This window comes from Aegilops tauschii, chromosome 5 (genome assembly GCF_002575655.3).
Source record: "Aegilops tauschii subsp. strangulata cultivar AL8/78 chromosome 5, Aet v6.0, whole genome shotgun sequence".
Classification (NCBI taxonomy): Eukaryota; Viridiplantae; Streptophyta; class Magnoliopsida; order Poales; family Poaceae; genus Aegilops; species Aegilops tauschii.
The window spans coordinates 427,046,782-427,061,900 of record NC_053039.3 but is presented as its reverse complement, the minus strand read 5'-3'; the positions used below and the strand labels follow the sequence as shown (position 1 = coordinate 427,061,900).

Below are 15,119 nucleotides of genomic sequence, written 5' to 3'. Positions count from 1 at the left end.
TGCATTTGGGAAGGCAACGGATGGATCTCATAAGCACAATCACGACTCAGACATCACAACAAGCATAGTATTACATAGTAGGAAGAGTTGCCTATACTTGACAACACTGAGACTAGCTCATAGCCTTATTAGTTAATGGCAGCGTTGATACACTCATGAAAAAGAGGAGCAACACAGGAGCATATATCTCACATGAATCACTTCTTGGGAGGTGGAGTGAGCGCTGCCTTGAGCTTCTGCACGGTGGGAAGGTCGGTCTTGAACGACTTGGCCAGCACGGCCTCGTCGACGCCGGTGCCGAACACGGTGACGGGCACGGACACGGTGCCGGGCGCGGAGCTGCCAAATGCGGAGAGCGCAACGGCGGGGCTTTGGCCTGGGTTGGACTGGTAGTGCACCAGGCCCTTGGGGAACACGAACATGTCGCCGGCGGCCAGGTCCTGCGTGTACAGCTTGCCGGCCGTGTCGACGAAGCCGACGGAGAGCGCGCCGTCAAGGACGAGCAGCAGCTCGGCGGCGCGGGGGTGGGTGTGTGGTGGGTTCACGGATTCGGAGGGGAACTTGAGCATGGCGTAGGCCACGCTTTGCCCATTGAGTGCAGGGAATTCCATCATGGTGGCCTTGGTCACAGTGAAGTTCTGCGCCCCTGGCATCGGCATCGGCATGGTAATGTTGCGGAAGCCGGTGTAGGTGAAGAAGTGGCCGGTGATGTTCATCGGTGGCATGCCGATCATGGAAGTCGGCACGATGAAGTCGCTGAGGATGTCAGGGTCGCCGGCCACGGCGGCCGACGGCGCCGAGGCCAGTGCAACCACCACCAACACCAAGGAGTAGTAGCAGTTGATGGACGCCATTGGAAATGAATGTAGCTGCAAGCTAAGCTAACCGTTTAGCTTTGCTAACAGATTGATTAAGGCTGTGGTTGTGAGATGCGGTGAAGATGTTGAACGGCTTGCTGTGTTAATTTATACAGAAGAGGTGGGCTAGTGATGTGATGGAGGGTTTGAGAAACCAAGGACGATGGATGCACATTGTGGAACAACAAGCTGTGTCCAGCTAGCGCTAATTGACAGTTTGACACACATCTGAGGAAGAATTAACTGGCCGATGTTATGCAATTCTTGGTGTCTCCAAGCATATGGATATACCTAGCTACAGTATGCATCGCGGAATTTATTTTTGTCTCCATTATAATGAAAACTTTGGTGTGTGTCCCTCAAAAAAAAAAAACTTGGGTGTGTGAGTGTGCCACATTCCCAACTTCATTAATCTGAGAAATTTAAAAATGTAACAACAAATATATGCATGTAATTTGTCCAAAGTCCAAACACAAAAGTCTAACCTATGTATGCACTAGCAATTTACAATAACTTAAAAATGTTTTTCTTTAAGTCTAGAATATGTAATGTATGAACAAACCAAACTAGCAGCGAGTCACCAATTGAACCAATCCGAATCAGGCCATACAGCATATGATGACATCATTGAATATGTCAGCAATTAATCAACATGTTGCACGTAATGATTGTGAAACCATACTAATTGTGCAATTATTATATATATACATACCACACTGTTGAAAGTATTTAAAAATATGTTGTATTAATTTATAGTAGTAAAAGGTTTATATTCAAATGCAAATCATAGCTTTATATAAGGATTGAAATGCACCATTAGTTCATTAACTCAAACTAATCGCACGATCTAATACGGGAAAAACAATAATGCTAGACCTACAAAGAATCTACAAAACATTTTACTAACTTTCCAAACTAATTCTCTCTCTCCCCCCCTGAATGGGGCTTGCTAACCCCCACAATAGTAAAAACTTTGTGCACAAAGACGCAACAGACAATATATTATTGGGGAACGTAGCATGCAATTTCCAAAAAGTTCCTACGATCACCCAAGATCTACCTAGGAGATGCATAGCAACGAGAGGGGGAGAGTGTGTCCACGTACCCTCGTAGACCGAAAGCGGAAGCGTTAGATTAACGCGGTTGATGTAGTCGAACGTCTTCTCGATTCAACCGATCAAGCACCGAACGTACGGCACCTCCGAGTTCTGCACATGTTCAGCTCGATGACGTCCCCCGAATTCTAGATCCAGTAGAGCGTCGAGGAAGTAGATGAGTTCCATCAGCACAACGGCATGATGACGGTGATGATGAAGTTATCCGCGCAGGGCTTCGCCTAAGCACTACGAAAATATCACCGGAGGTGTAAACTGTGGAGGGGGCGCCGCACACGGCTTGGAACAATTGTGTGTCTAGAGGCGCCCCCCCCCCTCCCATGTGTATAAAGGAGGGAGAGGGGAGGAGGCCGACCAAGGCGCACCCCCAAGTGGGGAGGAGTCCTACTAGGACTCCAAGTCCAATTCGGACCCCCCTTCCTTTTACAGGAGAGGGAAAGGGGGAAGGAGAGGGAGAAGGAGAAGGAAAGGGGGGTGCCGCCCCCTTCCCTACTCCAATTCAGACCCCTTCCAAGTCGGGGGCACGCCAGCCCCTTGTGGGCTGGTGTGCCTCCCTCTCAAGGCCCATGTGGCCCATAACTTTCCGGGGGGGGGGGGGGGGGGTTCCGGTAACCTCTCGGTACTCCGATATTTTCCCAAAACACTCCGGAACCATTCTGGTGTCCGAATACTATCCTCCAATATATCAATATTTACCTCTCGATTATTTCGAGACTCCTCGTCATGTCCGTGATCTCATCCGGGACTCCGAACAACATTCGGTCATGAAATCACATAACTCAAACAATATAAATCGTCATCGTACGTTAAGCGTGCGGACCCTACGGGTTCGAGAACCATGTAGACATGACCGAGACACCTCTTCGGTCAATAACCAATAGCGGAACCTGGATACTCATATTGGCTCCCGCATATTCTACAAAGATCTTTATCGGTCAAACCTTAGTGACAACATACGTCATTCCCTTTGTCATCGGTATGTTACTTGCCCGAGATTCGATCGTCGGTATCTTCATACCTAGTTCAATCTCGTTACCGGCAAGTCTCTTTACTCGTTCCATAATGCATCATCCCACAACTAACTCATTAGTCACATTTCTTGCAAGGCTTATCATGATGTGCATTACCGAGAGGGCCCAGAGATACCTCTCCGATACTCAGAGTGACAAATCCTAATCTTGATCTATGCCAACCCAACAAACACCTTCGGAGATACTTGTAGAGCATCTTTATAATCACCCAGTTACGTTGTGACGTTTGATAGCACACAAGGTATTCCTCTGGTATTCGGGAGTTGCATAATCTCATAGTAAAAGGAATATGTATAAGTCATGAAGAAAGCAATAGCAATAAAATTTAACGATCATTATGCTAAGCTAACGGATGGGTCTCCCGTTCATCAAATGACAACACATGTCTATGGTCAGGAAACTTAACCATCTTTGATTAACGAGCTAGTCTAGTAGAGGCATACTAGGGACACTGTGTTTTGTCTATGTATTCACACATGTATCAAGTTTCCGGTTAATACAATTCTAGCATGAATAATAAACATTTATCATGACATAAGGAAATATAAATAACAACTTTATTATTGCCTCTAGGGCATATTTCCTTCAGTCTCCCACATGCACTAGAGTCAATAATCTAGATTACATTGTAATGATTCTGACACCCATGGAGTCTTGGTGTTGATCATGTTTTGCTCATGGAAGAAGTTTAGTCAGCGGATCTGCAACATTCAGATCCGTATGTATTTTGCAAATCTCTATGTCTCCCTCCTTGACTTGATCATGGATGGAGTTCAAGCGTCTATTGATGTGTTTGGTTCTCTTGTGAAATCTGGATTCCTTTGCTAAGGCTATTGCTCCAGTATTGTCACAAAAGATTTTCATTGGACCCGATGCACTAGGTATTACACCTAGATCGGATATGAACTCCTTCATTTGCTGCTTCCGAAGCAGCTATGTACTCCGCTTCACACGTAGATCCCGCCACGACGATTTGCTTGGAACTGCACCAACTGATAGCTCCACCATTAAATATAAATACGTATCCAGTTTGTGACTTAGAGTCATCCGGATCAGTGTCAAAGCTAGCAGCAATGTAACCATTTACAACGAGCTCTTTGTCACCTCCATAAACGAGAAACATATCCTTAGTCCTTTTCAGGTATTTCAGGATGTTCTTGACCGTTGTCCAGTGATCCACTCCTGGATTACTTTGGTACCTCCCTGCTAAATTTATAGCAAGCAACACATCAGGTCTGGTACACAGCATTGCATACATGATAGAACCTATGGCTGAGGCATAGGGTATGACTTTCACTTTCTCTCTATCTTCTGCAGTGGTCGGGCATTGAGTCTGACTCAATTTCACACCTTGTAACACAGGCAAGAACGCTTTCTTTGACTGGTCCATTTTGAACTTCTTCAAAATTTTGTCAAGGTATGTGCTTTGTGAAAGTCCAATTAAGCGTCTTGATCTATCTCTATAGATCTTGATGCCCAATATGTAAGCAGCTTCACCGAGGTCTTTCAAAGAAAAACTCATCAAAAGTCTTATCAAGCGTCTTGATCTATCTCTATAGATCTTGGTGCCCAATATATAAGCAGCTTCACCGAGGTCTTTCATTGGAAAATTCTTATTCAAGTATCCTTTTATGCTATCCAAAAATTCTATATCATTTCCAATCAACAATATGTCATCCACATATAATATTAGAGGTGCTACAGAGCTCCCACTCACTTTCTTGTAAATACAGGCTTCTCCGAAAGTCTATATAAAACCATATGCTTTGATCACACTATCAAAGTGTATATTCCAACTCCGAGATGCTTGCACCAGTCCATAAATGGATTGATTGAGCTTGCACACTTTGTTAGCACCTTTAGGATCGACAAAACCTTCTGGTTGCATCATATACAACTCTTCTTTAAGATATCCATTAAGGAATGCAGTTTTGACGTCCATTTGCCATATTTCATAATTATAAAATGCGGCAATTGTTAACATGATTCGGACAGACTTAAGCATCGCTACGGGTAAGAAGGTCTCAACGCAGTCAACTCCTTGAACTTGTCGAAAACCTTTTGCAACAAGTCGAGCTTTGTAGACGGTAACATTACCATTAGTGTCAGTCTTCTTCTTGAAGATCCATTTATTCTCTATGGCTTGCCGATCATCGGGCAAGTCAACCAAAGTCCACACTTTGTTCTCGTACATGGATCCCATCTTAGATTTCATTGCTTCAAGCCATTTCGCAGAATCTGGGCTCATCATCGCTTCCTATTAGTTCGTAGGTTCGTCATGGTCTAGTAACATGACTTCCAGAATAGGATTACCGTACCACTCTGGTGCGGAACGTACTCTGGTTGACCTATGAGGTTCAGTAGTAACTTGATCTAAAGTTTCATGATCATTATCATTAGCTTCCTCACTAATTGGTGTAGGTATCATGGGAACTGTTTTCTGTGATGAACTACTTTCCAATTCAAGAGAAGGTACAATTACCTCACCAAGTTGTTGAAGGAAATATGCCCTAGAGGCAATAATAAACTTCTTGTTTTATATTTCATTATATCATGATAAATGTTTATTATTCATGCTAGAATTGTATTAACCGGACACTTGATACATGTGTGGATACATAGACAAAACACCGTGTCCCTAGTAAGCCTCTACTAGACTAGCTCGTTAATCAAAGATGGTTAAGTTTCCTAACCATAGACATGTGTTGTCATTTGATGAACGGGATCATATCATTAGGAGAATGATGTGATGGACAAGACCCATCCGTTAGCTTAGCATAATGATCGTTAAGTTTTATTGCTATTGCTTTCTTCATGACTTATACATGTTCCTCTGACTATGAGATTATGCAACTCCCGAATACCGGAGGAACACCTTGTGTGCTGATACGTCTCCAACATATCTATAATTTATGAAGTATTCATGCCATGTTTACAACAATTTTATATGGTTTTGGTATGATTTGCATGGAACTAACCCAAACTGACGATGTTTTCAGCAGAACTACCATGGTGTTGTTTTTTGTGCAGAAATGAAAGTTCTCCAAATGAGCTGAAACTTTTTGATGATTTTTTTTGGAACAACAAAGACCCCCGAAGCTTTGTGGGAGGGCCAGAAGAGCCACGAGGAGGGCACAACCCACCAGGGCGTGCCAGGTGGGCCGTCCGTGCCCTGGTGGGTTGTGCTCACCTTGAGGCCCATCTTACCGTGAAACCGACGCCCAAAAATCCTATAAATAGAGAAACCATTAGAAATAACCCTAGATCAGAAGTTCCGCCGCTGCAAGGCTCTGTAGCCACCGAAAACCAATCTAGACCCTTTTCGGCACCCTGCCGGAGGGGGGAATCATCTCCGGTGGCCATCTTCGTCATCCCGGCGGCCACCACGATGAGGAGGGAGTAGTCCACCCTCGAGGCTGAGGGTTTGTACCAGTAGCTATGTCTTTAATCTCTCTCTCTCTCTCTCGTGTTCTTGAGATGCCACGATCTTGATGTATCGCGGGCTTTGTTAATATAGTCGGATCATATGGTGTTTTCCCCTCTCTATCTTGTTGTGATGAATTGAGTTTTTCCCTTTGAGATTTCGTTGTTATCAGATTGAATACTTTTATGGATTTGAGAACACTTGATATATGTCTTGCAATTGAATACTCGTGGTGACAATGGGGTATCTTATTGATTCACTTGATATATGTTTTGGCACTCAACTCGCGGATTCCCGAGGTGACATTGGGGTAATCTATGCATAGGGGTTGATGCACGTTCTTGTCTTTGTTTCTCCGGTAGAAATCTTGGGGCACTCTTTGAAGTTCTTTGTGTTGGATTGAGTATTATGAATATGAATTTGCTTTGGTGTTATTTTAGTACGAACTCTAGGATAGATTGAATTTGCTTTGGTGTTATTTTAGTACGAACTCTAGGATAGATTGAGGAACATATGCTTTTACGTATTGCAATAATATCAAGTTTCATCTCTATGTGTTGAAAATCTTGAAGTTATGCTTGTTTTGCCTTCCTATGCTAGTTGATTCTTGTTCCCATAAGTTGTTTGCTCACAAAATCCCTATGCATAGGAAGTGGGTTAGGCTTAAATGTGCTAGTCATATGCTTCATGATGCTCTTGTTATGTTTCAATTCTTATCTTTTACGTGAGCATCATTGAAATCTTCATGCCTAGCTTAAAAGGCATTAAAAAAAAAGCGCTTGTTGGGAGACAACCCAACACTTTTACCTACTGTTTTTGTGTGCTCACATGATTAAGCTACTGTAGTAATCATATTTTATTGCTTTTGTTTCAATAAAGTACCAAGTAAAGCCTTTGGGATCATGTTGGGTGATGGTTGATTTGACCCTACTGAAAAACAGAAACTTTTGCGCTCACGAAAATAAGTCTCATTTTTAACAGAAGAGCGCTTTTGAGTTGATTCTTTTTGCAGAACTTTAATATACGAATTTCTCACGTGGTCCTAATTTTTTCATAATTTTTTGAGTAGCAGAAGTATGGTTTGAGTACATATTACTACAGACTGTTCTGTTTTTGATAGATTCTGTTTTCAATGCATAGTTTGCTTGCTTTCTAGTTTCTATGGCTTATATTGCTCAATATAAATTATGGAAATGATATTATACAGTAGGAATTGTGTGAGAACAATTATGAATCTTGTCTTTTACAGTACCAAAAGTGAAATGGTTTGCTCTTTATCATACTAACCTATCTCACAAAGTTCCGTTAAGTTTTGCGTGATTGAAGTTTTCAAGTTTTGGGTGAGATATCGATATGAGGAGAATAACGAGTGACAAGAACCTAAGCTTGGGGATGCCCAAGGCACCCCAAGGGGATATTCAAGGAAGATCCAGGCAACTAAGCTTGGGGATGCCCCGGAAGGCATCCCCTCTTTCGTCTCCAACATTATCGGTAACATCACTTGGAGCTATGTTTTCATTCGTCACATGATATGTGTTTTGCTTGGAGCATCATTTTATTTTGTTAGGATTTGCTTTCTGTTATTTAGAATAATGTTTTGCATCTTTTATTTCAATAAAAGTGTCAAGGATAGCCTTTACCATGCTTATTTCACAAGTCTACATGTTGCTGTTTGAAAACAGAAAGTTTATCAATGTTGCAAAAATTCCCTAGAAAAGTCAGAATGTGATAAAATGTTGAAACTTTTTGCATAATAAGGTATGATAAATTTTCTACAGTGTGGTAAAATTTTCATAATTTTTGGAGTTGAATAAGTATTGCTACTCTTGCCTTCTTTACAGATTGTACTGTTTTGGCAGATGTTTGCATTGTTTGCATATGCTTGCTTGTTTAATGAATCTATTTGAGGATAGGAGTATTAATATGCAGAGGCATTTAGTATGCAATGTTGAATAATAATTTTAGTGATTTGCTACAGTAGAGATTGATAAGGTTTTTGCATTAGTTTATACTAACTTATCTCATGAGTTCTTGTTGAGTTTTGTGTGGATGAAGCTTTTGAGATTTAGGAAAACCGTGATATGAGAAGAATTAAGGAAACACCAAAGCTCAAGCTTGGGGATGCCCAAGTCATCCCAAGATAATATTCAAGAAGTCTCAAGCATCTAAGCTTGGGGATGCCCCGGTAGGCATCCCACCATTCTTCTTCAACAATTATCGGTTAGTATCGGTTGAGCCTAAGTTTTTGCTTCTTCGCATGATGTGTGCTATTCTTAGAATGTCATTTTATTTTCTTTTTGCTTGCTGTTTTAATAAAATACTTAGAACTGAAAGTTTTTAAATAAAATAGAGTCCTCAAATAGTTGCCAGAGAGGCTAGGTAAGCGGCACTCACATCCCGTCAACGAAGCTCTTTTCTATGGAATTGCTCTAGTGCTTCACTTATATCTTTTTGAGTACGGTGTGCTTTAGTATTTTTTGAAGAAATTCTCTCTTGCTTCACTTAAATTAATTTGAGAGAAAGAATTATTATGCTCATGATCTTCACTTATATTTGTTTGAGCTTATCAAAAGCAACACATGGAAATTAGTTCCAAAGTGATAGATATCCAAGAAGGATATAATAAAAACTTTCATGAAGATCATTGGAAAAAATAAACTTGATTCCTTGTAATAGTTTTGAGATATGATGATGTGATATGTGAGTCATGTTGATGAGTAATCATGCTTTAGTAAGAATATTGGTGTTAAGGTTTGTGATTCCCTATGCAAGCACGAAAGTCAATAGTTATGCAATGAAATTACATCCTACTTGTGGTGCATTATTCGGTGTTAATTATGCTCAATGCTCGCTTATGATATTATTCGTTTCTTGGTTGGTCGCTTCTCAATCTTTTGCTAGCCTTCATTTTGCACTAAGTATGATCACTACTTGTGCATCCAAAATCCTTTAAACCAGTTTTGCCACATGAGTCCACTATATCTACCTATATGCGGTATTCTTTTGCCGTTCGAAGCAAATTTGTATGTGCCATCTCTAATTTTCAAAATAAATTTCTCTTTTGTGTGCTCGTACCGCCCGCGAGGCGGTGAGGGGTGGCCAATATTTTCCATGCTAGATGTGTTATTCTCACGATGAGTGTTTATTCACTTGTCATTGCACGAGAGTAAGGCAAAGGTATTAGGGATGCCCAGTCCTGAAATGAAAAATGAATTTACTTTATGTTGTCAAATAATAAATTCCTTGGAAAGTGTTGGTATGGAGGGCAACCGTGGATTCGGCTAGCCATGGAAAGTGAAAGTATGGTGGAAAAAGGAATAAACTTTATTTTCTGTTTGGGAACCGCCTATGATATATCTAGCATAGAAAGTGTTGGGAGCTCTAAGTCGTTTTCGTTGGTGGGAAAAGCACACCTCCCAAAATGGTTTTATCTCTAAGTTTTTCGCTTTGAGCTATGGCACCTCTACAAATACCTACTTCCCTCCGCGAAGGGCCTTTATTTTAATTTATGCAATTTTTATTTTCAATTTGAGTCTCCATCTTCTTTTATAAAGCACCAACTAGGAGGCACTATGATCGTACTTGAGCATTGGGTGTAGTTAATATGCGAGTGTGTTTCATGAATGGATCAATGATTGATCATGATGGGCTAGGGATAACTTATTTTAGCGTTGATATTTTGAAAGACATGGTTGCTTGTTGATATGCTTGAGTATTTAAGTCTCATGTCAAAACTAGACTATTGCTTTGAACCATATAAAAAGTCCAAATGTCCATGCTATAAAGAAAAGAGTATATGATGAATATGATAGGTAGCATTCCACAAAAAAAAATCCGTTTTCAGTTGCTACCTTATCATGATAAGTTTTATGAGAAAGAGTTGCTGTTATGATGCTAGGAAAAGTGATTGAAATTATCATTGATCAAACTTATGCACTTCGCTAGCATTCACACTTCATAAATTATTTGCTTTATCATTTACCTACTCGAGGACGAGTAGGAATTAAGCTTGGGGATGCTGATACGTCTCCAACGTATCTATAATTTATGAAGTATTCATGCCATGTTTACAACAATTTTATATGGTTCTGGTATGATTTGCATGGAACTAACCCGGACTGACGCTATTTTCAGCAGAACTACTGTGGTGTTGTTTTTTGTGCAGAAATGAAAGTTCTCCAAATGAGCTAAAACTTTTTGACGATTTTTTTGGAACAAAAGAGACCCCCGAAGCTTCGTGGGAGGGCCAGAAGAGCCACGAGGAGGGCACAACCCACCAGGGCGCGCCTGGTGGGCCGTCCATGCCCCGGTGGGTTGTGCTCACCTCGAGGCCCATCTTACCATGAAACCGACGCCCAAAAATCCTATAAATAGAGAAACCATCAGAAATAACCCTAGATCAAAAGTTCCACCGCTGCAAGGCTCTGTAGCCACCGAAAACCAATCTAGACCCTTTCCGGCTCCCTGCCGGAGGGGGGAATCATCTCCGGTGGCCATCTTCATCATCCCGGCGGCCACCACGATGAGGAGGGAGTAGTCCACCCTTGGGGCTGAGGGTTTGTACCAGTAGCTATGTGTTTAATCTCTCTCTCTCTCCCGTGTTCTTGAGATGTCGCGATCTTGATGTATCGCGGGCTTTGTTAATATAGTCGGATCATATGGTGTTTTCCCCTCTCTATCTTGTTGTGATGAATTGAGTTTTTCCCTTTGAGATTTCGTTGTTATCAGATTGAATACTTTTATGGATTTGAGAACACTTGATATATGTCTTGCAATTGAATACTCATGGTGACAATGGGGTGTCGTATTGATTCACTTGATATATGTTTTTGCACTCAACTCGCGGATTCCCGAGGTGACATTGGGGTAATCGATGCATAGGGGTTGATGCACGTTCTTGTCTTTGTTTCTCCGGTAGAAATCTTGGGGCACTCTTTGAAGTTCTTTGTGTTGTATTGAGTATTATGAATATGAATTTGCTTTGGTGTTATTTTAGTACGAACTCTAGGATAGATTGAACGGAAAGAATAGCTTTGTGTTATTTTAGTTCGAACTCTTGAATAGATCGAACAGAAAGAATAGCTTTGAGGTGGTTTCGTACCCTACAAACAATTTATTCTTATGTTCTCCGCTAGATAGGAACTTTGGAGTGATTCTTCATCGCACTTTTAGGGGTGGTTATATGATCCGATTATATTAGCATTGTTGAGAGATTGCACTAGCGAAAAAGTACGGACCCTAGGCCTCATTTTCAAGCATTGCAATACCGTTTTTGTGCCCATTTACTATTTGCTACCTTGCTGTTTTTATTTATTCAGATTATAAAAATATATTTCTACCATCAATATTACACTTTTATCACCATCTCTTCGCCGAACTAGTGCACCTATACAATTTGCCATTGTATTGGGTGTGTTGGGGACACAAGAGATTTCTTGTATTTGGTTGGAGGGTTGTTTGAGAGAGACCATCTTCATCCTACACCTCCCACGGATTGATAAACCTTAGGTCATCCACTTGAGGGAAAATTGCTACTGTCCTACAAAACTCTGCGCTTGGAGGCCCAACACGAGTCTACAAGAATAAAGTTGCGTAGTAGACATCATGTGCTATCAAACGTCACAACGTAACTGGGTGATTATGAAGATGCTCTACAGGTGTCTCCGAAGGTGTTTGTTGGGTTGGCATATATCGAGATTAGGATTTGTCACTCCGAGTATCGGAGAGGTATCTCTAGGCCTCTCGGTAATGCACATGATGATAAGCCTTGCAAGCAATGTGAGTAATGAGTTAGTTACGAGATGATGCATTACGGAATGAGTAAAGAGACTTGCCGGTAACGAGATTGAACTAGGTATGAGGATACCGACGATCGAATCTCGGGCAAGTAACATATTGATGACAAAGGAAATAACGTATGTGGTCATTGCGGTTTGACCGATAAAGATCTTCATAGAATATGTAGGAACCAATATGAGCATCCATGTTCCGCTATTGGTTATTGGACGGAGATATGTCTCGGTCATGTCTACATAGTTCTCGAACCCGTAGAGTCCGCACGCTTAACGTTTGATGACGATTTGTATTATGAGTTATGTGTTTTGGTGATCGAAGATTGTTCGGAGTCCCGGATGAGATCACGGACATGACGAGGAGTCTCGAAATAGTCGATAGGTAAAGATTGATATATTGGATGATGATATTCGGACACCGGAATGGTTCTGGATCGTTTCGGCAATTTTTCAGAGTACCGGGAGGTTACCGGAACCCCCCCCCCCAGGGAAGTAATGGGCCTACATGGGCCATAGGGGAGAGGGGAGGTAGCCCACAAGGGGGGCCGCGCCCCCCTCCCATGGGGAGTCCGAATTGGACTAGGGGAGGGGGCGCGCTCCCCTTTCCTTATCCTCTTCCCTCTCCTTCCCCCTTTCCACCTCCATGAGAAGGAATAAGAGGGGGGCCAAATCCTACTAGGGCTAGGAGTCCTAGTAGGACTCCCCCCACTTGGCGCGCCCCCTAGGGCCGGCCTCCTCCCTCTCCCTCCTTTATATACATGACCAGGGCACCCCTTGGAGACACACCAATTGTTCCAAGCCGTGTGCGGCATCTCCCTCCATGGTTTACTCCTCCGGTCATATTCACGTAGTGCTTAGGCGAAGCCCTGCGTGGATCACATCACCATCACCGTCACCATGCCGTCGTGCTGACTAAAATCTCCCTCGACCCTCTGCTGGATCAAGAGTTCGAGGGACGTCATCGAGCTGAACATGTGCTGAACTCGGAGGTGCCGTACATTCGATACTTGATCGGTTGGACCGCGAAGACGTTCGACTACATCAACCGCGTTAAACTAATGCTTCCGCTTTCGGTCTACGAGGGTACGTGGACAAACTCTCCCCTCTCGTTGCTATGCATCTCCCAGATAGATCTTGCGTGATCGTAGCAAATTTTTTGAAATTGCATGCTACGTTCCCCAATAGTGGCATCCGAGCCAGGTCTATGCATAGATGATATGCACGAGTAGAACACAAAGAGTTGTGGGCTGTGATTGTCATACTGCTTACCACCAATGTCTTAGTTTGATTTGGCGGTATTGTTGGATGAAGCGGCCCGGACCAACCTTACATGACCACGTTCATGAGACCGGTTCCACCGACAGACATGCAACTAGTTTTGCATAAAGGTGGCTGGCGGGTGTCCGTTTCTCCAACTTTAGTTGAATCAAATTTGACTGCGGCCAGTCCTTGTTGAAGGTTAAAACAGCAAACTTGATAAATCACCGTTGTGGTTTTGATGCGTAGGTAAGAACGGTTCTTGCTAGAATCCCGTAGCAGCCACGTAAAACTTGCAACAACAAAGTAGAGGACGTCTAACTTGTTTTTGCAGGGCATGTTGTGATGTGATATGGTCAAGACATGATGTGATATATGTTATTGTATGAGATGATCATGTTTTGTAAAAGTTATCGGCAACTGGCAGGAACCTTATGGTTGTCGCTTTATTGTATGAAATGCAAACGCCATGTAATTGCTTTACTTTATCATATACGTTAGCGATAGTTGTAGAAGCAATAGTTGGCGAGACGACCAGGACGCTACGATGGAGATCAAGGTGTCAAGCCGGTGACGATGGAGATCATGACGGTGCTTTGGAGATGGAGATCAAAAGCACAAGATGATGATGGCCATATTATGTCACATATTTTGATTGCATGTGATGTTTATCTTTTATGCATCTTATTTTGCTTAGTACGATAGTAGCATTATAAGATGATCCCTTAACTAAATTTTAAGGTAAAAGTGTTCTCCCTGAGTATGCACCGTTGCGAAAGTTCTTCGTGCTGACACACCACGTGATGATCGGGTGTGATAGGCTCTACGTTCACATACAACGGGTGCAAGACAGTTTTGCACATGCGGAATACTCGGGTTAAACTTGACGAGCCTAGCATGTACAGACATGGCCTCAGAACACTGGAGACCGAAAGGTCAAACGTGAATCATATAGTAGATATGATCAACATAGAGATGTTCACCATTGATGACTACTCCATCTCACGTGATGATCGGACATGGTTTAGTTGATTTGGATCACGTATCATTTAGATGACTTGATGGATGTCTATCTAAGTGGGAGTTCTTAAGTAATATGATTAATTGAACATAATTTATCATGAACTTAGTCTTGATAGTATTTGCATATCTATGTTGTAGATCAATAGCTTGCGATGTAGCTCCCTGTTTATTTTTGATATTGTAGGATCGAAAGTATGTCTAGAGGGGGGTGATTAGACTACTTGACCAAATAAAAATCTAGCCTTTTCCCAGTTTTAGTTCTTGGCAGATTTTAGCAACTTAGCACAAGTCAAGCAATCAACCTACACATGCAATTCTAAGAGTATAGCAGCGGAATGTAAAACAATTGCATATGAAGGTAATGGGAGGAGATTGAGGGAGCAAACGCAATGTTGACACGGAGATTTTTATCCGTGGTTCCGATAGGTGGTGCTATCGTACATCCACGTTGATGGAGACTTCAACCCATGAAGGGTAACGGTTGCGCGAGTCCACGGAGGGCTCCACCCACGAAGGGTCCACGAAGAAGCAACCTTGTCTATCCCACCATGGTCGTCGCCCACGAAGGACTTGCCTCACTAGGGTAGATCTTCACGAAGTAGGCGATCTCCTTGCCCTTA

The 15,119-nt window shown here is 42.3% G+C and overlaps 1 protein-coding gene across 1 annotated transcript; it reads right to left on the bottom strand.

The window, feature by feature from the left end:
* Nucleotides 1-127: 127 nt before the first annotated feature.
* On the bottom strand, nucleotides 128-1,457 carry LOC109753693 (germin-like protein 9-3). The gene has a single exon (XM_020312611.3). It carries the CDS (start codon nucleotides 852-854, stop codon nucleotides 198-200), a length of 657 nt encoding a protein of 218 aa, XP_020168200.1. The 5' UTR covers nucleotides 855-1,457; the 3' UTR covers nucleotides 128-197.
* Between the last annotated feature and the right edge of the window lie 13,662 nt (nucleotides 1,458-15,119).

Bases quoted from the DNA above. Each gene is read 5' to 3' on its own strand.
- LOC109753693 (XM_020312611.3), bottom strand. From the start codon at position 854: ATGGCGTCCATCAACTGCTACTACTCCTTGGTGTTGGTGGTGGTTGCA.